The 27,576-nt window shown below is 41.1% G+C and overlaps 1 protein-coding gene across 1 annotated transcript in view; it reads right to left on the reverse strand.

Annotated features, from left to right (window-relative positions):
• Nucleotides 1-27,576, reverse strand: part of bace2 (beta-secretase 2) — a 92,637-nt gene that overhangs the window by 56,540 nt on the left and 8,521 nt on the right. Inside the window, exon 2 of the mRNA XM_043701365.2 lies at nt 15,094-15,182. Within this exon, the coding sequence (XP_043557300.1) occupies nt 15,094-15,182 (89 nt within the window). The remainder of the gene's footprint in view (nt 1-15,093; nt 15,183-27,576) is intronic.

A 27,576-nucleotide genomic window follows, 5' to 3' on the forward strand; every position in this document is an offset into this window, starting at 1 on the left:
AGGCTCCTGATGAAGAGCCTATGCCTGAAACGTCGATTCTCCTGCGCCACGGATACTGCCTGACCTGCTGTTCTTTTCCAGCACCACACTCAAACATGGATACATAGCAAAGGATAGAATGGACAAGAAAACTCAATGGTCATAATAGAGCAAATGAACATGACAATTGATGTAGATTCCATAAACATATTATGACATAGTGGTGAACCCTACTGCTAATTAAATCTAACACACAGAAAAGTTCACCTCACCTCGTAATCTGTTGAAATAGGAGTGACTGAGAACTACCCAAATTCCACTATTTAAAGAAAATTTTTTTTTAAACTCCAAAGGTGAACATTAAACACCAACTATTTACAGCTCTAAGCCTTCTTTGTCTGAAAGATTTGTTACCTTCCTCCCACTCAATACTGATCCGATAAAGCCCTTATTAAATTTACAGCAAATCAATTTACAAAACCAGACAGCATTCATCTTCCACTGTTTGTAGATCACCCAGCCCCTTCAAGTGCTTTTAAATCTCTCCCCTTCAACCTACGCCCTCTAGTTTTGAATTCCGCTATCTGGGGGAAAAGACTTGGGTATTCACTCTATACATGCTCCTTATGATTTAATAAACCTCTAAAAGGTGTTCTGGACCAGGTCAGACCCCTCAAAATATTTCAAGAAAGTAGCCCAGACCCTACCTTTGCTAGGTGTTTTAAGCAGGTGTAATGTGTATATTCCAGGACGGGTGCAGCCAGACCAACCACTTAGTTTTAAACAAAACAGAATTTATTTACAAGATTACCGAATTAAACACAAACAAAAAAAAAAACAGACTACTGAATAACTTAACCTATCCGAAAACCCAACAGATCATTGCGAATTAATGATGCCATTCCAATATTTGCAACAATCCCCCTAAACACCCCTCTGCTCAAAAGGTAAAATCAAAAACAACGTCTTACAAGAGTGAGGGAAAGTCAACCTACATCTGAGTCTATGGGTCCAGCAGCTTTTCAACACCACTCTGTGCTAAAACCAAACAAAAAACTGAGCTGGGAGAACTGGCCACTCCCCTTTCATTGTATAAGTGTTTTGTTTTAAACTTGAAAGCCTGTTTCTGAGGCAGTATCTGTTAGCTATAATCAAATTGACCCTAAAACCCTTCAACTTCAGAATTTTCAGAGTCTGTGTCTTTTACGACCTCTCTGAAGAAAAACCAAGGACAAAAAACCTTGTTTAAGGAGCAGCACCATCACAAAGGTCATGCCTCAGCCTCCGACGCTCCAGGGAAACTAGCCCCAGCCTGTTCAGCCTCTCCCAATAGCTCAAATCCTCCAGCCCTGGCCACATCCCTGCAAATCTTTTCTGTATGACAAGTTTAACATCTTTCCTATAACAGGGTGACCACAATTTAACACAATATTCAAAATGTGGCCAAACCAATGTTCTGTACAGCCACAACGTGACTTCCCAGCTCCTATACTCAATGCTCTGACAAATAAAGGCAAGCACACCAAACACCTCCTTTACTATTACAGAGGTCACATTGAGGTCGAAATGGGTGCTCTTTGACGGATAGACAATTGACAAAGCCCCAGGGATGACCTTGGCCCTTTCACCTCCAAATCAAGAAGAATATAATACCAACACGAAGAATCCTGGCCAGCTGTCTAAATATTTTGGTCAAAGAGGTGGACTTTAAAGAGAATTTTGAGGACAGCAAGGTTTAGTACAGGAATTAAAATATCTTCTTTTGCCTCAAAATTCCTCTCAAGATTTGCAAGCAACTACTTTTGACTTTGAGGGTATATGGTTGGTTTTCAGGGGCTCCTTCCTGATTCTCATCAGCTGTTTTATTAGACGACGCAGTCTTGTAGGAACATTACCTGATTGTTTGTGATGAATGGGGTATTTGGACTCTGACAGATGCAAAATTGGAAGAATTCAACAAATGATCACCACCACTCCATTAAACAAAGCCACAACGTGCAAGAAAAGCATTAATTTCAAACACCACAGTATTTAAATTGGCACGAAAGAATAGGCACAAGTTAGCAACAAATTGATTTTTTTTAAAAAAACTGATACTCACCTGTACACAAAAAGCCATCATTAAACATACTTTTGGTGGACTGCTGAGGTCACAACTAAATGATTGCATGTTTATCTCAAACACAGTCACTGCACTTCAAGTAATTCATTGAAATTTGAGAACTCAAATAACGTATGAAATAAAACTGCGCAGTATTAAATGATCCAATTAACAATGGATCATTACAATAGTAAATGTTCATGTCATAAGAGTCCTTTGTTGAAACAGTCCACCTACCTTCACAATCACCCTCTCCCCACCCCCCTTGCTGCTCCTCTCCCCTTCCTTACTGTTCCTCATCTCTACTCCCCATCTTTGTTGTTCTCTCCTCATGTCCACCTTTACAGATGCAATCGCTTCCCTGGCGTAATGTGAAGCAGCAAATCAAAGGAAGAATTCTGAGCAGGGTTAGATGGATCCCAAAGCTTCATATTAAGGTTCCTTCTCTTCTTGCCTTCATTTTAATTGAGGATTGTACAAAAACGTGCAATTTAGCCAAACTGCTCAGGACTTCTTGGGAAACAAGTAGTATACAAACAACTTAAAGTGGAAGCAAGTGGAGGAAAAACTTCCAGAACTCTTTACTAATAGGTCCTTACAGAACAACTTCATCAAAGCCACACCCATTAGAAGAGACCCACATTTGTTTCTTGTGTTTTTCTCAGATGTTATCTAGTAATGCAAATATACTGTTGTGCAGACAACTTAAAAGAATGAAGAATATAATTTCTAAACTCAAAATGATTAGGCTGTCCCATAACCCATTAAATGGGACAACTTCTTACACAAGATATCCATTCCGTAACACATGTACAAACACATTGTCCCTCATACAGGACCTCATATGATTTATGTTGCCATAGTGTTCATCCCTGGAGTGCTGCTAAATCAAAGTATTCATTTATCATGTACACTATTCAGGGCTTGCAGATTTCTTTGGTTCGCCAAAATGAACTGTCCAAGATGAGGGGTTCATTATGGACAGTCATTGTTCAGCTATAAGTGACATATGATGAGAGAGTTCTGTGTATATTTTCAATGAAAGCTCAGCCACTTTTACTCTCATCAGGAGGTTTTAAAATTTCCTCAAAGAGAACTGGTATGGAATGAAAAATTAAATGACCTGTATTAGCAGCTTGCACCATACATTTGGTGTCATATGTCTTAGTAATTGGTTAATGAATTCACATTAATCATCACACTCTTGACAGCTCCATTGAAATTCCGTTCTCCTCAGATGGATGGTTTAATTTATTGTTTGGGCTGAAATACAACTTTAATTCTGTTACACTGCAGAACTAAAGTAAGCTAGTATAATTCCAAAAAGTAAAACATTCAAAGGCTGATTTGAACCCTTTTTGGGGTGGGCTAAAATTGGAAGTTCAACACATCCGACCATATTCCAGAGCAGTTTGAACCCACCATTCTTGCACAATTGTGTTTTGATTGCTGACAGGATCAGCTTTTGTCTTCCTGCACATGACTCTCTGCAAATAGGGGAGGGGGTGGTGCAAGGATAATGTCGCTGGACTAATGATTCAGACCCCACATGAACTGGGGACATGGGTTAGAATCCCAATAGAGTAGGCGGTAAAATTTGAATTCAATTAAACATCTGTTTTTTTCTTAAAGTACAGGAAAGGTTATCCAGTGGGGTATGGGCTTCACTGCTGAGTCAGCATTTATTGCCCATTCCTATTTGCCCTTGAGGGGGTGGTAGTGAGTTGCCTTCTTGAACCATTGCAGTTCATGTGCCTTGAGGAGACCCTGAATGCTGTTAGGAAGAGTTTCAGAATTTTAACCTAACACCACTGATGGAACAGTGTTATATTCTCAAGCCAGGATGGTGAGTGACTTGGAGGAGAACGAGCAGGTGGCAGTGTTCCCATTGTATCTGCTGGCCTTGTCCTTCTAAATGGAAGTGGTTGTGGATTTGGAAGCTAAGGAGTCCATGGTACATTGCTACTGACCGGTGAAGAGAATGAATTGTGTGTGTGTGGTCCCAATCAAGCAATCTGCTGGACCTTGGATGGTAGCAAATTTCAAAATGTTGTTGGAGCTGCATTCATCCAGGCAAGTGGTGAATATTCCATCACACTGCAGACTTTTGATATGTAGAAGCTGGACAGGCTTTGGGGGGGGCGGGGGGGGGGGGGGGGGGGGGGGGGGGGGGGGGGTCAGGAGGGGAGTTATTACTGCAGATTTCCCAGCCTCCTCTTGTATTTATATGGCTAGTCCAGTTCAATCTCTCATCAATGGTAACTCCATGACATTGCTGAATAATTCATTTTCAATGGTAAAGCTATTGAATATCTCGGGGCAAGAGATAGGTTCTCTCCTGTTGAAAATGGTCATTGTCTGGTACACGTGTGGTGGGAACTATACTTTCCACTTGTCTGGATGGTGTTCACAGCTTACTACTTTGGATATGGACTGCTTCAATGATGACCACGTAACCAGTACTAACTGATGCTGAAAACCCATCTGATTCACTAATGTCCTTAAGGGAAGGAAACTTACCATACTTACCCAGTCTGGCCTATAGGTGACTCCAGATTACTAGCAACATGGTCAACTGCTATTGCCCATCTGTAATTGCCCACAGAGCAGTTAAATGCTGGCCTAGCCAATAACACATATCCCAAGATGAGAAAAGTATTAAAAGCTTCTTAAACTACAATTCCTGTTGAGGGAACTTGTGCCTGGTGGAGGTGGTGATAGGGGAGGTCCTGAATGAATACTTTTGCTTATTCACTATTGAGAGGGACCTTGTCATTTGTGAGGACAGCGTGAAACAGGCTGATATGCTGAAAACAGGTTGATGTTAAGAAGGAGAATGTGCTGAAAATTTTGAATAAAACATAAGGATGGATAAGTCCTCTGGGCCAGATGGGATATACCCAAATTTACTACAGGAAGTGAGGGAAGAGATTGTTGTGCCTTTGGTGATGATTTTTGCATCCTCACTGTCCACTGGAGTAGTGCCAGATGATTGGAGGGTGGCAAATGTTATTCCCTTATTTGAGAGAGAATGGGGATGATCCTAGGAATTATAGACCAGTCAGTCTTACATCTGTGGTGGGCAAATTTTGGATAGGTTTGATAGAGAGAGGATTTATGATCACGTGGAAAACAATAGTTTGATTAGAGATCGTCAGAATGAGTTTGAGAGGAGCAGGTCATGCCTTACTGAATTATTTGAGGATGTGACAAAACACATTGGTGAAGATAGAGCAGTGGATGGGTGTACATGGAGTTTAGCAAGATATTTAATAAGATTCCCCATTTTAGGCTCATTCAGAAAGGCATGGCATACAGGGAAACCTGGCTGCCTGGATACAGAATTGGCTGGCCCATAGAAGACAGAGTGCGGTAGTAGATGGAAAGTATTCAGCCTGGAGCTCAGGCGACCAGTGGTGTTCTGCAAGGATCTGTTCTGATCTGCTCTTTGATGTTTTATCAGTGACTTGGATGAGGAAGTGGAAGGATGGATTAGTAAGATTTCTGATGGCATGAAGGCTGGAGGAGTTGTGGACAGTGGGGAGGGCCGTTGTAGCTTGCAACGAGACATTGACAGGATGCAGAACTGGGCTGCTATGTGGCAGATGGAGTTCAACCTGGAAAAGTGCGCAGAGATTCACTTTAGAAGATTGAATTTGAATGCAGAATGCAGGGTTAAAAGCAGAATTCTTGGCAGTATGGAGGAACAGAGGGATCTTGGTGTCCATGGCCCTAAATCCCTCAAAGTTGCCACCCAAGCTGATTGGGCTGTTAAGGCAGCATTGGCTTTCATTGGCAGGGGGATTGAGTTTAAGAGCTGAGGTTATGCTGCAGCTCTGTAAAGCCCTGGTTACACCACACTTGGAATATTGCTTTCAGTTCTATAGGAAGGATGTGAAAGCTTTAGAGAGGGTACAGAGGAGATTTACCAGGATGCTGCCTAGACTGGAGGGCGAGAAAGCCTTTAAGAAAGGCTTCATAAAGAGGCCTTTCTTTATGAAGAAAGGCCAAGGAAGCTAGGGATTTTTTTCATTGGAGCAAAGAAGGATGAGAAGTGACTTGATAGAGGTGTACAAGATGATGAAAGGCATAGATAGAGTGGATAGACAGAGACTTTTTCCCAGAGCAGAAATGTCGATCATGAGGGGTATATTTTTAAGGTGATTGGAGGAAGGTTTAGGAGAGATGTCAGAGGAAGGTTCTTTACACAGAGAGTGGTGGGTGAGTGGAATGCACTGCCAGCAGTGGTAGTAGAGTCAGGGACATTAGGGACATTTAAGCAATTCTTGGAATAGGCACCTGGAAGAAAGTACACTTAAGGGTATATAGGCTAGTTTGATCTTAGAGTAGGATAAAAGGTTGGCACAACATCAAGGGCTGAAGGGCCTATACTGTGCTGTACTGTCCTATGTTCAAAAGTTGCTGTCGCAGTCCTGCTACATTGGATTTTGACTGAGCAAGAAGGGTTGGAAGATATATTTAATTCAGGTTAGCATGTTTATGTGTCCCCGTGCACCAGCTCCCCTTGGTTGTCTAGTTGCTGGATGTCACAGATGCTACAGGGCATCTTGTAGATTGGATGCACACCTTCATGCATGGTTCCCAACTGTACATACAAAGCCAGCTCCTGTTTCTCAGTCTTTTAGTCATTTTTGCTGGTGTCCAGCGTGGATAAATGTTGACAAAGCCCAGGAGTGAAAATTACCCTGATTTTACAAGAGTGCCAAAGGAGTTACCTCTTGCCAGCTCCAGCCATAGCCCTTACATTCACACATAAATCTCAGTTAACATCAACGCTTTCTTGTTCGCTCATTCCATCAAATTCACAGCACAGTGTGCACCAGTACTGATACTGCGTTAGTCTCCACATATCCACTTTATCAAAGTACATCAGCAAGAAGCTGCTATTCCATTAAGATAAAACTAAGAACTGTGGATGCTGGAAACCTGAAACAAAACCAGAGATTGCTAGAGAAATTCAGCAGCTCTGGCAGTATCAGTGGGAAGAAAGCAGAATTCATGTTTTGAGTCCGGTGACTCTTCATCAGAACTTCTCCACTTCCATTTCCCTGTTATGCAGCAGGTAGGGCCTCCTGGCTCAGAGATAGGGACACTACCAGCCACAAGAGTCCCTCCACTTAGCCACGCAGTTATTTTAGATCAACCTGTTCAAACATAACTCACTTCGGAGCAGGTGGGACTTAGACCCAGACATTCTGGCTCAGAGGTAGGGACAATACCATTGTGCCACAAGTGCTCCCTCCACTTCCCATGTATGCTTAGTAAACAGGCAGTTGCATGGCTAATGAATACTCACTACTCTTCAAACTCCCTCCGCTGACCATTTAATGTTCTTGCCCAGCCACTGCAGTCGATGTTATTCTGCTCCTTCAACTCCTATTCGCAGACGTTGTACCTACTCTCGTTGTTCCAAGTTCCTCCGACTAGCACTGACCACATAACAGCATCATTAGTCAATCCCCATTAAAGTTGACAAATTGCTCGCTGCTTCCCACTCTTTTCTGGTCTTTTCCATTTACAAGTATAAAATTTGCATTTCTGCTACCACCACAACCCATCCAGCAATTCCATCCTCATACATTAGTGAGCTCACCAAACCTATTGTTAACTAGTCCTCGGTGACTCATTATAGTCATAGAGCTATACAGCATGGAAACAGACCCTTCAGTCTGACAGATTCATGCTGGTATCCTAAATTAATCTAATCCTATCTGCCAGCATTTGGTCTATATCCATCTAAACCCTTCCTATTCATGTGCCCACCCAGATGCCTTTTAAATGTTGCAATTCTCCAATTCATTACAGTTCCAGACAGATTATCCCAAATTTTCAAATCCTGAGTGAGGGGGCATGAACTGGCTTCCCTGCTTTATTCATCTAACACCTTTCTTCATTCATCTAATTTCTGTTGGTTGTAACAAGAATAATTCAAAAACGGACACCTCCCTTTATAGGCATCCATAGAGATGTACAGCACAGAAACAGACCCTTCGGTCCAACTCGTCCATGCTGACCAGATATCTTTTAGATTACTTTAGATTACATTTTTTAGATTACATTAGTGTGGAAACCTAACCTAATCTAGACCCATTTGCCACCACTTGACCCATACCCCTCTAAACCCTTCCTACTCATATACTCATTCAGATGCCTTTCAAATAATGCAATTGTACTAGCCTCCACCACATCCTCCAGCTCATTCCATACACATCAAGTAATTTTATATTTTAAAAGGGAGTTAATTTAACCAGACTAAGTTATGGAGAGGGTGAATATAGGAAAATGGACACAACCACACAACTTAGGAACAAGTAGTTAAAAACACAATCAGTGTAAGTCTTTGTAACGACTCTGCATGGTTGCACCTGGCACACGAGAAGCTATCGATTAACAGTTGAGCAGTTAATTTCAAGATTCTTGGTTTTTCATGTAGATTGAAATTCTTTTGTTCCAGTTCCTTCTCTCAGTGGATAGCTCACAGCATAGTGATCGAGTGCTTGCCATTTCTTTAACGTGGAAATGTTTAATCGCTGTTCTCAAAGTGTGACCTACACAGTGCAATGGCCCATATGCTAGCAGGCCACTAACACACACAGACCATAAGTTTTTTAGATTAGATTAGATTAGATTAGATTAGATTAGATTAGATTACTTACAGTGTGGAAACAGGCCCTTCGGCCCAACAAGTCCACACCGACCCGCCGAAGCGTAACCCACCCATACCCCTACATTTACCCCTTTACCTAACACTACGGGCAATTTAGCATGGCCAATTCACCTGACTTGCACATCTTTGGACTGTGGGAGGAAACCGGAGCCCCCGGAGGAAACCCACGCAGACACGGGGAGAACGTGCAAACTCCACACAGTCAGTCGCCTGAGTCGGGAATTGAACCCGGGTCTCTGGCGCTGTGAGGCAGCAGTGCTAACCACTGTGCCACCGTGCCGCCCACTGCCACCGTGCCACACGGTGGAACAAGTTGGAATCAAATATTCAGTATGACCATAAGTAATGTAGGGTTTAAGATCCATCATTATGACATCTAAATCTAATTTTTAAAAAAAATTTACTCATTGCCTCATTTTTGAGGGGTCAGTAAATGTTTAGAAATTTCAGTTGATCATTAGCTGCTGAAAAGATTACTTTTATATTAAAAAAAAGTTACATTAAGAGAATTGAATGAGCAAGGTTGAAATATTTCAATCTGCAATGCCATGTAACACAACAGATGAAGAACTGAGCTTCCACACAAGTATCCAAGACATCCTAGGTCTAACAGAGCCCAGAAGAAGGGCTCATGCCCGAAATGTCGATTCTCCTGCTCCTTGGATGCTGCCTGACCTACTGTGCTTTTCCAGCAACACACTTTCAGCTCTGATCTCCAGCCCTCACTTTATCCTAGGTCTAACAACCAGCTCCTGGATAAGTATTCTTGCTCCAAGCACAACAGAGGGATTGGTAGGCAGGTAGATTACTTTGGACATGTCTGTGAACTACTTTCCATTCAAGAGGCTAACTGATAAACGTCCTACATTTTTTAAAAATTGTGCAAACATCTTTCTCAAGCTCAGAAAGTGAGTTACTGGTGGCATTATCCAGTCAACGTAAACAATTATATTTCCTCTCCAAGTTTAGTCATACCTCATCGGGTCTCTTTCACTCAAAACACACTCTAGAATCATTGCACTTCCTTGTACCACAATGAGTTGACAGTACAGGTAGTTGGCAGGTAGCCAAAGAACGTTGACAAAGAATTTTTATGGACTTCAGAATAAACACAACTTTCTACTTCCTGATGCCTATTTACTCAACCATAACTCTTCACCTCAGATCCAGGCTGCTGCCAAATCTATTTCTATCAAGGAGGTGGTAAAGGAATTGGAAGGATATGTTGAAACAATTCAGGGTAGAGAAATGAAAGCAGTATAGTATGAACATCAGACTAGACCAGTTGGACCAAATGCCTTCTGCTGTAAAATTCTATGGAATTTTCAGCTACAGTCCCCAGGGCATGCTGTTGAAAAGCACAGAAGATTAAAGTGATGGAAGAGGTGATTGAATAGCAGAACAGCATCAATATGTTGAAGGGTCTACTCTGTCTCCAGTGTTCCAATGCAGTACTTAGGTGTAGCTAGACTGCCAGTGGTGCCATTCCAAAATGAGATGCTAAACTGAAGCACCGCCCTCTCTTTCTGCAAAGATTTTTCAGAACCTTTCCAACAATGGAAAAAAAGGTTTTTCCAGTGTGCTGGGCTCAACTACAAGAACAGATTGGTCATTTGTCTCATTGCTGTTTGTGGGAACTTGCTGTGTACAAGTTGTCTGTTCTGTTTCCCCCATTACAATAGTGAGAACCTTCCAACAAGCACCCCACGAGCTTAGAGATACTTTGGGACATCTGAAATCCAGAATGGCAAAGTTTGGTGCCTTCTTTCCATTTAACGTGGCCTCAAAAGGAAGAAACTTGGAGATTAATATTATTCTATTCTCTGAATACAGGGTAAAGCCTTTCTTCCCCTTCCTCCCAAAGTATGGTTCCATATCTAGAGCTGGATGCCAGTTCCTTTAAGTAGATAGAGGCAGAAATTCTCATCTTTATACATGGTATATAAACACACCCAAATTGAACAATAAATATTGTCACAAGAACAAAGAATTATGGATGTGGAAAATCTAAAATGAAAACAAAGTGCTGGAGAAATGCAGCAGGTCAGACAGCATCTGTAGAGAGACAAGGGGAGTTAACGCGGCAAAGGGCCGGGGTCAATAACTATTGTAAATTGCTTTCTGGAATCTGTTGAGAATCTGGACCACATTCTTTTGTCACTTTCCCACAATGGAAAATAAGATAGAACAAGAAAATCTTAGTTTAGCACATTTAAAGTAGTGAAAGGCTACTATTTAATGCATATACATGCAAACTATCCCACTTGGTCCAATCCACATGTGATTGAAATAAAACAGAGGCAGAAAGATACAGAACAGTGATACAATAAATCAAAATCATGAGATGTAAAAAGTTTTGGATACAGATGCAGGTAGACGATCATGTGGATTCTCAATTAGTCCTACATATAAAAGTAGGGACGAAGACAGGAAGTGAGTCTAAAGTGAATCTTTTCATCTGGTTAAAAGGCAGATGCTGAGAAGGTTCACACTGCAAAAAAACAACATGGTAATGGCTAAGGAAACTAGCTCACAGATTCTCACTTTCCCAATATACTGTTTCAATATATTGACAAAAATCATCATGTGAACCACCTACTATCAATTCACACATATTACATACCTCAAAGTAAAGGGTCTATTAGAGAAACAATTTTGCCATTAGTTTCCACGGTTCAGCATTTGATGATTTCCCCATACACACACAGCTGTGGATTTCAAATGGAAGCCTTGTTCTTTACAATTTAGCTTTAGCCATTTTCAACATTACTTGAAAAGAGAAAAAAAACAACTCTCTTGATCACAATGATGGATTAGCTAATCAAATGTGCAAATCAGGATGAATTACCTAAACGTTCAGAAAAATGGAACCAAATTCCTTCAGAAGAAACACCACCCATCCAATACATTCCAGAACGTGTTTAAATTCCACAGACTAAACAAATTTCCAGCAGCACATCAAATAATCCAACATCTACAAACACTCCACTGTCCACCACGGTCAAATAATGAATTCATACAAACAAGCGATGTTGGTAACTAATCCAAACTTCATGCAATTCAGAAAAATTTATTTGACTATAAACGTCTACATCCATATTTATAATAAAAATGGTGTTAAATGAGAGTGCCAAATACAAATTAGACATGTCAAGACACTTATTTTTGCCCACAGCCCTACATGTTTCACAACTTGTTATTTTTTTTAGAAGCAACCTACATAAGATTCATTAAAGGATGGTCTCGAGAGCAAGAGAGTTCTGGGGACCAAAAGGAATTAGAGGGTACGGAAATAAGGCAGGGAAGTGAAGCAGAAGTAGACAACTAACACCACAATGGGGCTGGATGCATATTTATGTTCTCACGTACCTGTGCCCACTCCTCTCCATTTGTTTTTAGAAATATTACTGGGATTCAAGCAAACTAATAAAGCCACATTTATTGTCAAACTCTTATTGCCTTCAAGGTGGTGATGATGAGCTACCATCTTGAATGGCTGCACCTCAATGTGATGTGTATACATCCACAGAATTGTTAGAGGGGAAGTTCCAAGACTTTGACCCAGCAACTGTAAAGAATCAGCCATACAGTTTCATCTTGCAGGTCTTGGTATGTCCACCAGTCTGCTGTCTTTGTTCTGAGAGACTACAGTTTAGAAGATGCTGTTGAAGAAGCCTGGGCATAAATCATTTAAAATAACAGCTTTGGCTCAACGATAGCACCATTCACTGCCTTGGGAGATGCAAGTTGAAGCCCCACCTAATCCTGGCTGAGACTACAGCGAAGTACTGAAATTGTCCCACATGTTGAAGGTGTCATCTTCACAATGAACACAAAACCGAGTGGAAAATAACCATTTCATCACACATTTTAAAACCTGAAGAAATTCACCTAATGCCCTAGCAAATTATTGTCCCTCATTGAAACAGCAATGGAAATTAACCATATGTACATTATTAATCATAGGCACAGTCAGCCTCTGGGCCTCAATATTAAATTCCATCATTTTCAAAAACTGAATTTTGGGTGTTGTCCCAGTTTTATTATATGGTGTCCCTGTCCCATCCATTTCCACCCATCCCCCAACAGTCTTGTTTGTTTCTTATTTTCTTTGCCTCCAATACAGAGCTCTCATTCTCTCCCTTTCACATCTTAAATTACGCCCATTATAGAATCTCTCTCTCTCTCTCTCTCTCTCTCTCTTGTTCACCATTTGTCTTTGCACTGGGTCACTACTTCATCTGTTCAATTCACCCCCCCCCGCCCCCACCTCCTCCAAACCTATCAAAGAGTATTTTAGAAACCTATCTCTCAACATCTTTTAGTTCTGAAGAAGAATGATACCAGACTCGAGGCTTTGACTCTGTCGATTAACAGAAATTAACTGGCCGTTTATGGGCGCTAGCTGTGCATTTGTGTTTTCCAACAGAATGTCACATTCGTAAACACATGTAATATTCAAAACTTTTAAAGTATGAACTCAACTCCATTCCAGAATTTCTTGTACAGACTTTTATTTTTCAAATAAATGATGATGGGCTGCAAAAAAGCTGAGCCACCCCACCATTAGTTCGTATATCCCAAAATAGCCACACGGTCTTCAAAGACAAAGCAACACTTTACAGATCAGTGGTGTCACTACCTATCTCCTGTAGCCATTCACAAAAAGTACTTCCAAACTGGAAAGGGTCATTCTGAAACAAAGATGACATCTCAAACTCCCAGGGCTAAATGTTTGGAAACAATAATCAGGCTGGAGTTAATCCATTTAAGGTCAGCACCATGTTTGGGGCTGCTAGAAACCAGATGGTAAGGTGGTCGCGATGGTCTCAATTTTAATATTGCCCCCAAAAGGTAGTGACAGTGACCTGTCTTCTTGAATAGCTGCAGCTCACATGATGTATGTACATCCACAATGCTCTTGGGAAGATTTTGAAAATCAGGTATGGGCTCAATGGGGTAGGTAGGGAGCATCTGTTTCCACTAAAAACAGATGATGAGCAGGCTTTGCTTCCGGAGCCATGACTCACCTTTTCTCAGCCTAGTATAAATACCTCCCTATTTCTCCCTTTTTTTTTTAGCTTTGACAAAGGGTCAGTTAGACTCGAAATGTCAGCTCTTTTCTCTCCTTACAGATGCTGTCAGACCTGCTGAGATTTTCCAGCATTTTCTCTTTTGGTGTCAGATTCCAGCATCCACAGTAATTTGCTTCTATCCAGTAAACATAAAGTGATCTGTAAAGAAGCAAGGAAAAAGTCTTTTTTAAAATAAAATTGCTCGGATATGGAATGGATAGCCTGGAAATGTGCTGAAGTCAGGTTCAATTGATTGGGGGCTTTGGATGATTACTTGGATAAAAATAATGATCAAGACTAAAGGGAAAAAGCAGGAGATTAGTGCTGGATAATGATGTTTACTTAACGAGTCAGTGCAGACACACTGGGCCGAATGGCCTTTTTACGTGCAATAACAATCCTGTGATTGTAATATTAAGAGCTGCCTGTCCATGACAGAATTAAAAACAAGAGCTGCAGCCCAGCCACAACAGGAAAGGGGAAAAATACCCATGCGACAAAAGTAGGAGACTGCAAAAGCATACAGTCTCTAAACCTGGTCCTTTCCAAATCCACAGAGACAGCACAGTATTTCCTGGTCACAAGACTCCAAGTAATTCAATTTGTAATTTGCAGAGAGTCTGACTCTTAGAAAACTCAGTGATGGACCTTGGTATACGAACCGGGCTTTTGAGTTCACACCTTGATATTTGAACTTTCAAAAACGTTTTCTTCAATAAGGCCTACACCATGCTCTTCACCTGCATTTTGAGTGAGTGGGAGGAAGGAGGAAGGGAGGTAGCATTAGATTTTTAAGGTAATTGCTTGAATAAATATTCCTTTTTATTTAAATTCACAAAAGATTTGTTGCTAGTTATCATTATCCACTCACACAGGGGTTACGAAACCCCTTTTTAAAGCCACACTTATAGATTATAAAGGAAGGGAACATGAATAGGGGTCTCAGTTCTCTCTTTCTCTCTTATTTCTGTCTGTAACAAAAATACTTCACGTGGAATGTATATATGAAGTCCCCCAGGGGACATACTGAATCTTTGAAAGGTCTATGTTGTTGCAAACCTGTCCAGCCCACTCCAGTCATTGCAATCTCAATTGTATCGGAGGTAAACCCACAACATGACTTGTGCAAAAATACATAGAGGTCTTTCACCTGACTTTGTAAAACAACATTGATTTATCCTGCTAAATCTAATCTTCCTACCCTTCTATATAAGCATGTAGTGCATTCCTTATGATGTCTGAATACTTACAATTTTGGTTTAAAATAGGTCTTTATATTGCTGTTTGCTGCACCAGCCACTGCAAAGTTACTGCTCCCTGTATCGACCAGTATATTCATCTGCAGATAAAGGAGACACAGCAAACATTACAAAGCAATGCATTCATTGGAAGAGAGAGGAGAGGGAAAGCAAGTACTGGGACTTACACTATTAAAGTGTTTGTGCTTTCTGGAAAGAAGGCCAAACATTTGAGAGAAAGAAACATATTGGTGAGGGGAAAAGGGAAAGGGTTTCATCTCCTAATCCAACAGCAGCAGGAAGGCAGTAAATTCTTTAAACACTGGGGTAGTGGCACCCAATTCTGTTCCCTCTATGAACAGGCTGTTACTGAAATAAAAATTAAATTCTGTGGATGCTAGAAATCTGAAACAAGCACAGTGAATATCGTAGAAACTCAACAGGTCTAGCAACATCAGTGGAGACAAAATAGGAAGGGCTGAGGGGGATATGGGCCAAATACTGGCAAGTGGAACTAGGTGAATGTAGAATATCTGATTGGCATGGATGAGTTAACCAAAGGGTCTGTTTCCTGTATATCTCTGTGACTAAGTCCAGTATGACTTTTGTTCTGAAGAGTCATCATACTGGACTTAAAATGTTAACTGTTTCTCTCGCCACAGATATTGTTAGATCAATGTTTGGCCCTACTCACTATAACTTAACCAGGATGCAAACATATGAACATGGAGGAATAGATAATTCAGTCCCTCGAATCTGCTCTGCCATTCAATAATCCAATCTGATTGTAATCTCATTTCCACATTCCCATCCACCCCAGAAAACCTTTCAGCCCCTTGCTTAGCAAGACTCTCCAGTCATTCCTTCAAATCATGAGGCTTCTGTTTCCAGCAAACGATGACATTTGCAGAGTCTATTAAAACTACAGGTTAAAAAGAGAGTAAAAATCATAGAAATGCGAGTTTTGGATGTTGGAATTTTATTGCTACTTACTTTTTGGTGCGGATAGGGGAACTCACAAATCACGTGCGGACACAGTGGATTTAGTGTATCGGCATCTGCCTTAAAAAAAATCTAGCTTTTTAAATTTTTCCTCAAGCCAAACCCCCATTCTCGATGTTAGTTTGGTAAACCTTCACTGAACTGCCTTCAACACATTTACATTCTTCCTTAAAAAAAGGATGAACAGTACTGAGTATAGTACCGCAGATGTGTTTTTACAAGTTCCCTGTATATAAGTATAACCATATTACTTTGGTATTCAATTCCCCTCATGATAACAACAACATTCTAAACGTTTTCCCAATTACTTGTTTTATTTGCATATGAACCTTTTATGATTCAAGCACTAATCCACACGATTTCTCTGCATCATGTCATTTAGATAGCCTGTATGTTTTTATTTGGGATAAAATGAACAATTTCACATATTCCCACGTTATACTCCATTGCCATATCTTTGCTCACTCACTAACACATTTATATCCTTCTGCAGGATTCATATGTCTGCTTCATAATTTCCTTTCCAATCTAACTTTGTGTCAATCCTTCATGCAAATAATTTATGGAAAGTGTAAGTAGTGGAGGTCCCAGCACCAAACCCAGCACACCATTTCTAAGATCCTGCCAATGCAGAAATGACCTACGCGTGCCCCTTGACTGGCTAACAGAAAGTAGACAATCAACTGTCCATGCAAATGTGCTACTGTCTACACCAAGAAATTTTACTTTTCACAAAAACCTTTGATATGGCACCTTATTTGCAAATCTAAGTATAGTACATTCACGGATTTCCCTTTATCCACAGTGTGTTACCTCAAGAAAACCTTAATAGATTGATCAACATAATTTCCCTTCCACAAAACGATGTTGACTCTGACAGAGTCTGCAATAATTTTAATAGCAGCTTTGCACATTTTGTCCATGAGACATGTGCAGCTAACTAACCTATAGTTTCCTGCTTTCTGTTCCTCCCCTTTTTGAATAAGAGTTAGATCCGCTATCTTGCAATCTAATAGGACCATCTTCAAATCCAGAGTGTTTCGGAAAATTAAAACTAATGCATCAACTATCTTCCTAGCTTCATCTTTCAAACTTTTAAGATGAAGTTCATCAGTAACCCAGGCATTTGTCAGTTTGCAGCTCCAATGACGTACTCAGTACGACTTCGCTGGCAATTGTGATTTTCCTGAATTCCTTCTCATCTTCAATTTCCTGATTTAGCATCCTTCTGTGGTGTTGATTTATTCGCTGTAGCAAAAATTAATGTAAAACACTGTTCAATTATTCTGCAGCCCCCTTTTATCCATTATTTCTCTAGAAACTTGCCACGGCAGCAACACTCAGTTTGTTATCTTCTTTCAAAAAATATTTATAGAATCCTTTATTACGTATTAAATTGTTGTAGCTTTTACTAATTCTTTGCTTTCTTTTATATTCTGTTCAATCTTTTGATCTGCCACCTGTCTTGCACATTGATGTATTTTTCTTTTATGTTGATACTACCTTTAGCATTTCTAGTTAATAACAGATGGTGGTCCATCCCTTGGAATTTTACTTACTCTTTGGGAATGTGTCTATTCTCTATGTTTGAACTATCCTCTTAAATGTCTACTGCCACACCTATCTTGCTTCGCCTGACAAAGGAGCAGCACTCCGAGCGCTTGTGATCTTAAATAAAACTGTTGGACTATAGCCTGGTGTTGTGCCATTTTATACCAATCTTGAGCTAATCTTTAACTAAATTTGCCAAATCACTTTGACTCAGCTCTGATTTCATACCTTTATAATTAGCATTATTTACATTTTAAAAATCTCAGACCCATTCTTCTCTCCCTTAAGCTGAATGTAAAATTTCAGTCAGATGACGATTGCTGCTGTAGACCAGACTAAACCCACTCAAAATACATAGAGAGTCTAGACCCTTACTTTCTCTTATTTTGAGAGGTAAATGTAAGGCGTTCCGAATACAAATTGATTGGTCAAAATATTGACTTTAAGCAAAACACACTGTTTTTACAGCAAAATTAAAATACAGACAAAACAAAAAAAAAGGAATTGGCTTAACTGTTAACTACTAAAATGCTTAAAATAATATATATTAACTACTAGTAATTAACTGTTCTAGTACAGTAACATTTCATGAATTTGCCTTTGCCAAAGGCAAATTCAGTCAAATGGATTTCTCACATACAATTCTAGCAGCAGGAAGAGAATCCCAGCTTTTAGCGTGAGAGAGGAATAAGTGCTTCCACATCTAGCTCCAAGACCCTAGCAACTACAACAAGCTAAATCTAAAAATCCTTGTTCCGTGAGAGCTTGACCCTACCCATTCAGGCTGATTCTATTGCTCTTTCAGCTTTGAGCAAACTCCTCCGTATCTCTGCTGCAACCTGTATCCATCAATAAAAAACAAGGACAAAATACATCTCTTATAGCCACAGCATTGTCACACTGCTATTTGAGGAGTGACTTAGATTTCAGATTTAGATTTTATTGTCATGTGTACTCAAGTACAGGAGTACAGTGAAAAGTGTACAATTTCATCATATATGGCGCCATCTTAGGTATCAAAGTACCTAGATACCATAATGGCTCAGGTACAATGTAGTAAGAAAAACAAAGTTACAGTCATAGAGCCGTACAGCATGGAAACGGATCCTTCAGTCCAACTTGTCCATGCCAACAGATATCCTAAATAAATCTAATTCCATGTGCCAGCATTTGGTCCAGATCCTTCCTATTCACATATCCATCCAGATGCCTTTTAAATGATGTAATTGTCCCAGCCTCCACTACCTCATCTAGCAGCTCATTCCATACATGCACTCTGCTTGTAAAAAAGTTACCCCTTCGGTCCCTTTTAAATCTTTCCCCTCCTCACTTTAAACCTATGCCCTCTAGTTTTGGACTCCCCACTCTGGGAAAAAGACCTTGGCTATTCACCTTATTCATGCCCCTCGTGATTTTATAAACTTTTATAAGGTCACCACACAGCCTCTGTCTCTCCAGTGAAAATGTTAAGCATTATTTCATAGAATAGTAGAAAACCAAATAAATAAGTTATAGTTTACATTAAAATATTTCATAGTTTAAACTAGGAAAATAAAGGAGAAGGAAAATGTTCACCAGTCTTCAATGAGTCCTCCACTTGTTTGACTCTCTGGGAAACCTCAGCTGCCTGTTCTTAAAGCAGCTGCTGCAGATACTGTAACTGCTGCTGAAACCGCTGCCTATCCATTCTCCGCCGGTACCTCAGGAGCATGCCCAGGTAGGATCCACTTACATGCCGAGCTGAGACATCACCATTAGCCGCCAAGAGACCGACCAACAAACTGCTGAGAGACTAGGCCCGGGACCTGCCGTGAGCCACAGAGACCAGGCCTGGGACTCAGCTCAGGCCACCAGAAGACAGGGCCCGGACCGACCAAGAGAGCGGAGGGAGGGATAAAAACAGAAAGAAACAGAAGGAGAGGAAGAGCTCCAGTTGGAGCATCCGACTCTATCATCATCTTGGATCTTCACTGTAAAATAATTAATTAATTCTATGGCATTGCACAATATTTGGTCCAGTATAAACTACTCTCTGGTCAGCTCCTGAACATGGTGACGTAAAGAAACTATCCCAAAAATATTGTGTGAAGTCCTTATCTAGGCTACCTCTGCTCATCTCATTTTGCCCGTCTATATGTTGAGTAAAATCTCCCGTAAATATTATGGTGTCTTTCGAACTATCCATCACTATTTACTCCATTGATGTTCCACCTATCATTTGATTCGTTAGGAGGCCTGTGCGCCACTTGATAAAAGAAGTGTTTGTACATTTCTCATCTCTAACCAAACTATTTTGACAATCTAGCTTCCTGAATGAAGGTCACCCCTCTCTGGTATGCTCTTTCTTTATTCATTGCTGTGATGTGGGTGTTGCAGACTGGCCAAGCATTTATTGCCCATCCCAAATCTCATTGATCTGAGCAGCACGCGAAGGAAATTCAGAGAGCCATTAGGAGCAAACCACATTGTTAGGGGTCTGGAGTCACATGTAGACCAGACTGGGTAAGGATTGCAGATTTCCTCCCTAAAAAGGAAATTAGTGGATAATATTTTTTGTTTCTATTTAAAAAAAGACATGGTTACTCAATTTCAGAATTTTATTGGATTCATATTTCCCCATATGCCATGGTGGCATTTGAACTGATGATACCAGAATTTTAGCCTGGGTTTCTGGATTACTTGTCCAGTGACATTCCAAAATGCTGTTTTTCTCTGCTCACTTGAGTTGCTTCTTGTACCACAGTGCCATGGGCAGCAAGTTCATCCAGATAAGTGGAAAGGATTTCAAATGTTTTGAACAGTTGCAAAAGCCATGAATCCTGATGACTGGGTCCCTTAACCTGTCTCACTTGCTGTTCCTGCACACCGAGCAAATCAGATGACCATATGTTACTGAGGTGCAAATGCATCCTCATACAAAGAATCTAAATAGGCCTCCCCCTCCCAGATGTGTTGCAGTATCTGTAGTTAAGCTTTCAGCTCATAAACCCTGAGCCAAAGCTGCTCAAACTTTGAATACTTGCTGCAGATGTATTCACTTTGGACCATCAAGGAGCTCTCAAATGCTACAGCCTGTGACACATTATCCATTCTGTTATCCTTCATGTGCTCCAGTGGACCATTTAATTGTTTTATTCAATTATATATTGATTCATTGATGTATTTCATTAACTTATACCAGTTGCTATATAACGTTGAACCTTACATAAAGAATGAACTTTTGATTTCAGAAACACTCACCAAATAACGAGCTTCTTCTCCTGTAACAGAGCTGTAAGAACCAATTCTTGTAGGCTTAAAATGTTCGGGAAAAGTAACAGTATCTCTTTCCGGTCTTATCCTAACTCCCTTAGTAACTTTACTCGAGCACTCTACTTTTAGTTGTACATTACATCTAAGTTACACAAAGTTGGCTACTTTTATATGCTCAGTTTAAAAAAAAATCAAACGACACCAGGTTATAGTCCAGCAGGTTTAATTGGAAGCACACTAGCTTTCGGAGCGTCGCTCCTTCATCAGGTGGTTGTTATATGCATTGATATGCTCAAACACAAATGGCCTATCTGATCCACTCAAATGAGCAATCAATTCCAACTGCTTTCTGGTATTAAACCTATTTTTTTCATAACCTGTTCAGAGATGTCTCAGTGGTACTTGAACCTGGGTCCCACAGTCCGAGGGTAGGGACATAGCTTTGCGTCACAAGAGAGCCCTTCCAACTGCTTTCTTAATAAAGTTGAACTGCTCTACCCCTTAAAGCCTTGTTCAAGTCCTTACTGAAAGCTGAAAACTACAGAATTTAATACTATGACAATGAAACATCTGAAAACAAACCTTCAAGCTCAGCAAGCTAACTTACAGATTGTAGATTTCAATTAAATGTCAACCACAAACAAAATTAGATTCAGATAAAAACATTTTGCCTTGCCCATGAACTGAAAGCATTTATTCAGTCAGAGTAGATAAATCCCCAGGACCTGATCAGGCGTAACCTAAACCTCTGTGGGAAGCTAGTATAGTGATTGCTGGGCCGCTTGCTGTGATATTTGTATCATCAATAGTCACAGGTGAGGGGCCGGAAGACTGGAGATTGGCTAATGTGGTACACTGTTTAAGAAAGATTGTAAGGATAAACTAGGGAACTATAGACCAGTGAGTTTGACGTCGGTGGTGGGCAAGTTGTTGGAGGGATTCCTGAGGGACAGGATTTGCACGTATTTGGAAAGGCAAGTTCTGATGAGGGATAGTCAACATGGCTTTGTGCATGGGAAATCAGCCTCACAAACTTGATTGAGTTTTTTGGAGAAGTAACAAAGAGGATTGATGAGGGCAGAGTGGTGAACATGATTTAAATGGACTTCAATAAGGCATTCAACAAGGTTCCCCATGGAGACCGATTAGTAAGGTTAGATCTCATGGAATACAGGGAGAACTAGCCATTTGGATACAGAACTGGCTCAAAAGGTAGAAGACAGAGGGTGGTGGTGGAGGACTTTTTCAGACTGAAGACTTGTGACCAGTGAAGTGCCACAAGGATCGGTGCTGGGTCCACTACTTTTAATCATTTATATAAATAATTTGGATGTGAGCATAAGAGGTATAGTTAGTAAGTTTGTAGATGGCACTAAAATTGGAGGTGTAGTGGACAGCCAAGAAGATTACCTCAGATTACAATGGGATCTTGACCAGATGGGCCAAAGGGCTGAGGAGTGGCAGATGGAGCTTAATTTTTTAAATGCAAGGTGTTGCATTGTGGGAGAACAAATCTTAGCAGGACTTAAACACTTAATGATAAAGTCCTCGGGAGTGTTGCTGACCAAAGAGCCCTTGGAGTGCAAGTTCATAGCTCCTTGAAAGTAGAGTCACAGGTAGATAGGATAGTAAAGGCGGCGTTGATATGTTATCCTTTATTGGTCAGAGTGTTGAGTATAGGTGTTGGGAGGTCATGTTGAGGGTGTACAGCATGTTGGTTAGACCACTTTTGGAATATTGCATGCAATTCTGGTCTCCTTCCTATCAGAAGGATGTTGTGAAATTTGAAAGGGTTCAGAAAAGATTTACAAGCTTGCTGCCAAGGTTAGAGGATTTGAGCTATTGGGAGAGGTTGAACAGGCTGGGGCTATTTTCCCTGGAGCGTTGGAGGCCGAGAATTGACCTTTTAGAGGTTTATAAAATCATGAGGTGCATGGATAGGGTAAATAGACAAGGTCTTTTCCCTGGGATGGGGGAGTCCAGCACTAGAGGGCATAGGTTTAGGGTAAGCAGGGAAGATATATAAGAGGAGACCAAAGGGACAACTTTTTCACACAGAGGGTGGCGTGTCTATGGAATGAGCTGCTAAAGGATGTGGTGGAGGCTAGTACAATTGCAACATTTAAAAGGCATCTGGATGGGTACAGGAATAGTAAGCGTTTGGAGAGATATGGGCCAGGTGCTGGCAAGTGGGACTAGATTGGGTTGGGATATCTGGTTGGCATGGATGAGTTGGACTGAAGAGTCTGCTTCCGTGCTGTACATCTCTATGACTCTAGACCAGGATGACAGACAGTCAGCAACGAACTCACTCTCGACAAGCAGGTCATTAACTCTAACATCTAAAAGTAGTTCAAGCCCCTCATGTTTTAACCATTATACAGATTAAATTGCAACAGACTGGGTTTCCCATAGTTTGGGAGACTCAGCAACAGTACGGACACAAGAACTACCAGATATGGCTATTGGTGGACAGCAAGATGACTCTGCTGTACCTCAGAGCTTAAAAACGCGTTGCTAGAAAAGCGCAGCACGTCAGGCAGCATCAATGGAGAAGGAGAATCGACGTTTCGGGCATAAGCCCTTCTTCAGGAACTCCTTCTCCTTTGATGCTGCCTGACCTGCTGCGCTTTTCCAGCAACACATTTTTAAGCTCTGATCCCCAGCATCTGCAGTCCTCACTTTCTCCTCTGCTGTACTTCACACCACTCCCCAACCACAAATCGTCTCTTGCTCCCAAAGGCCAATCTCAGCAGAGATCCTAACCAGCTTTTCCTACCCCCAAGACCAGCCCTCACCAATTCATCACCAAAGAAGCTGGCAAGGTGAGCACTAGAGAAAGAGAGAGAGGAAATTGTTAAATGCCCAGTAGAGGAAGGAGACGACCTGGAATGAGATGTTGTGGGGTCAGAACACAATATTTTAGCAGAAATCAAATCCACAACTACTTAATGGTTGTTTTGAATTCTCATTTCCTCTCTTCCTTTGTTTGTTTTCAGTGACTGTTAAACTGACTGTTCAAAGCTCACTTCGTCATACCCATGTCAGCATTCATAGACTGATACAGCCCAAAAGGCCATTCAACTCAACATATAGTTTGTAAATTTCAGCACAGCAATGGCAGACGGTGTTTAATCCAGACAAACGTGAGATGGTTTTGTTTAACATATTCTTCTAATCAACCTATTCAGAGATGTTATTGCAGACGTCTACAGCAGGTGCGGCCTTGAACCCAGCTCTCTCCTGGTCCAGCCACAAGAGAGCTACAAATGTGAGATGATGCATTTTGGAAGATCAACTTCAGGTGCAAATTATACAATAAATGACAGAACCCTGAGCAGCATTGAAATACAGAGGGAAGTGGGCTACAGGTTCACAGACCCCCAAGTAGCAACACAGGTGGTCAAGATGGCAACAGCATGCTTGGCTTCATTGGCCTGGGCACTGAATATAAAAGTTGGCAAGTTATGTTACAACTCTACAAAACTTTAGTTAGGCCACATTTGGAACTTTGCTCTGGACACCATGCTACCAGACGGACGTGGATGCTTTGGAGAGGGCCAAGAAAGGGTTTATCGGGTCATTGGCTGGTCTGGAGGATTTTAGTTACAAGGAAAAGTTGGATAAACTCTGATTGTTTTCACTAGACATGCAGAGGCTTAGGGGCAACCTGATAGAGCTCTACAAAATTATGAGATACATAGACAGGGTGGATAGTCAGAGACTTTTCCCCAGGGTAGAAAGATCAATTACAAAGAGGACATAGGTTGAAGGTGAGAAGGGGAAAGTTTCAGGGAGAAATGCAGAGAAAGTTTTTCACACAGCGGGTGGTGGGTGCCTGGAGCACACTGCCATTTGAGGCAGTGGAAGCAAACACATTAGCAATGTTTAAGTCATGGCTTAATGGATACGTGAATGGGAGGCCAACAGAGGGATAGAAACCACGCATGGGTAATAAGTAGCGGGTCTAAATAAGGACTAGGAATCGAAACAGGCTTAGTGGACCGAAGGGCTTGTTCCTGTGCTGTATTAAATGGAATTGAATCAATTTTCTGGGCAGATGGAACATAGTGAGAATAAATATGAGGTTGTATACTTTTGTGGGAAGAACAGAGAAGCTGAATATTATTCAAGTGGAGAAAGACTGCAGAAAGCTAAAGAATAAGACATTTGGAAGCTGAGAAAAACAGAGGGATCTTGGGGTGCTTGTCCACAGATCCCTGAAGGACAGGTTAATTAGGTAGTTAAGGAGGTATATGTGAGACATGCCTTTATTAGATTTTAAAGAGTAGGGAGCTCATGCTGGAGCTGTATAGAAATTTGGTTAGGCCCCAGCTGGTGTAGTGTATATAGTTCTGGACACCGCACCACAGGAAGGATGAGGTTACACCGAAGGAAGAGCAAAAGATATTCAACAAGATATAGCCTGGGATAGAGCAATTCCATGATGGAGAGAAACTGGGGGAGCTGGGGTCTTTTTTTTTGTAACGGAGAAGGCTGACGGGGGGGTTCTAATAGAGGTCAAGAAGATTATGAGGGGCATGAACAGGTGGATAGAAAACAGCTGTGCCCTTTGATTCAAGGGTCAACAACAAGGGGGCATAAATTTCAAGTGGAAGGCAGGAGGTTTAGAGGAGATTGAGAAAAACCTTTGCACCCAGAGGGTGGCAGGGGTCTGGAATACACTCCCTGGCAGGGTAGGCAAGGTGGGAAACCTCACAACCTTTAAAATGTACCTGGATGAGCACTTGGAGTGTCATAACATGGGCTTAGTGTAATTAGTCGTATACAGAGGAACCTCAATTATCCGAAGGACGCGGGCGGGAAATATTTTGTTTAGTTAGTCGAATTCCGGATAATCGAATGCCGGATAACATTTTTTAGCCGAACATCGGGATCTTGTGACCTTGCTGGGTAATCCGATACCGGACAATAGAGGTTCCTCTGTGTTTTTAATATTACAGACCTCTTCTGTACCATGTGATTTAAGACTCTAACTGAAGGACTTGGGAGTCCATGTTCGTGAACTACAAAAAGCTAGCAGCCAGGTTCAGCAGGTAATAGGAAAGGCAAATAAAGTGCTGGCCTTTATTTCAAAGAGAATTCAGGATAGAAGTAGGGAGGTTTTGCTAAAACTATGCAACACACTAGTCAACTGGAATACTGGGAACAGTTTTGTGCCCCTTATCTAAGGGAAGAAACACTAGCATTAGAAGATTCCAGGTATGGAGGGACTGTCGTATGAGGAGAGGTTGAATAGGTTGGGTCTGTACTTGCTGGAATTTAGAAGCATGAAAGGTTATTGAAATATACTTATTGTAACATACAAGATTCTTAAAGGGACTTGACAGGGTAGATAGGTTGTTTCCTCTTGTGGAACTTCTAGGGTATAATCTTACAATAAGGGGCTGCACATTTAAGAAATGATGAGGAATTCCTTCTGAGATGGAAGTAAATCTGTGGAATTCTTTCCACAGAGGGCTGTTGAGGCTGCATCATTAAGTATATTCAAAACTGAAGTGGACAGATAACCAGAAAGAGAATCAAGAGGTATTGAAAAAGCCAAGACAGTGCAGTTGAGGCTTATCAGATCAGCCATGATCTCATTGAATGACGTAGCAGACTTGGGCTGAATGGCCTACCCTGCTTTTCCCTCATGACAGCGTACCTACTCAAGTTCCACATTTTGCAGACAAGGCTCAGACAGTAACATTCTCACTTTGGAGTTAGATTTGTATGTTTAAATCCTCTTCCAAAGTCCTCATTGTCGACTGAGATTCCCAATAGGAGTACTGTACTATCAAGTGCCATGCTTCAGAAAAACATTAAAGCAATGCCCCATCTGCCACGATCAGATGGGCATTAGAGCGCCCAAGGCACAATTCGAAATAGTCAGAGTTCTCCAGGGTGTTCTAGGCAATATATATCAATAACGTTACAACCAATTTTGTTGGTTATTATTACATTGCTCTTTGTGGGAACTTGTATGAAGTAATGCTGTGTTTTCTACATTAAAAATGGTGACTACCCTTTCCAAAATACATAATCAACTGTGAAGCACAGATATCCTGAGGTTGCAACTGGTGCAAATTAGATGTTGTTCTTTCGAAAGGAGGCAGGAAAATGGGAGTTTTGACAAAGGGTGGAGGAATGTGTCCTTTAGAAAAAGGATGCTGTGTACCACTGAGTTCTGTGCCAATGTACACAAATTAGCATCTCATCAGCTGGCCTTCAGAATGGTGGTAATTGGTCAATTAGTCCTGAAATATCACAATGTACAGAGGAGTTGAAGACCTACCCCTTACTTTTTCTTTTGTTTGCAAAACACAGCTATTCTTTTCACTTCTAGAATTACTTTCACCAGCAACTTCAGCTCAATGGCACGCAAAAAATAATTCCGTCAGTAGGAGGCAAAACAAGAGATGGGTCTGTGAAGCACATTGTTAAAATCCCAGTCACATGGGGAGAAAACACCCACAGCCAACACTATGGTCACATGGAACCATGTGAAGTACGATTAATTGAAACAGACTTTATTTAGCAAACAAGGAGCCCTGAAGTTTTGATTTCACAGACATGGTAGATGGAGTTGCAGGCTGGAAATTTTATAAAATAATTCAGGCATGCATCAAGGGATTCAGATGACTTGAAACACAGATCATATTACTGCATTGTAACAGAGTTCCTGCC

This window comes from Chiloscyllium plagiosum, unplaced genomic scaffold (genome assembly GCF_037043375.1).
Source record: "Chiloscyllium plagiosum isolate Xiang-an unplaced genomic scaffold, Cpla_swu_hap1 HiC_scaffold_12, whole genome shotgun sequence".
Taxonomy (NCBI): domain Eukaryota; kingdom Metazoa; phylum Chordata; class Chondrichthyes; order Orectolobiformes; family Hemiscylliidae; genus Chiloscyllium; species Chiloscyllium plagiosum.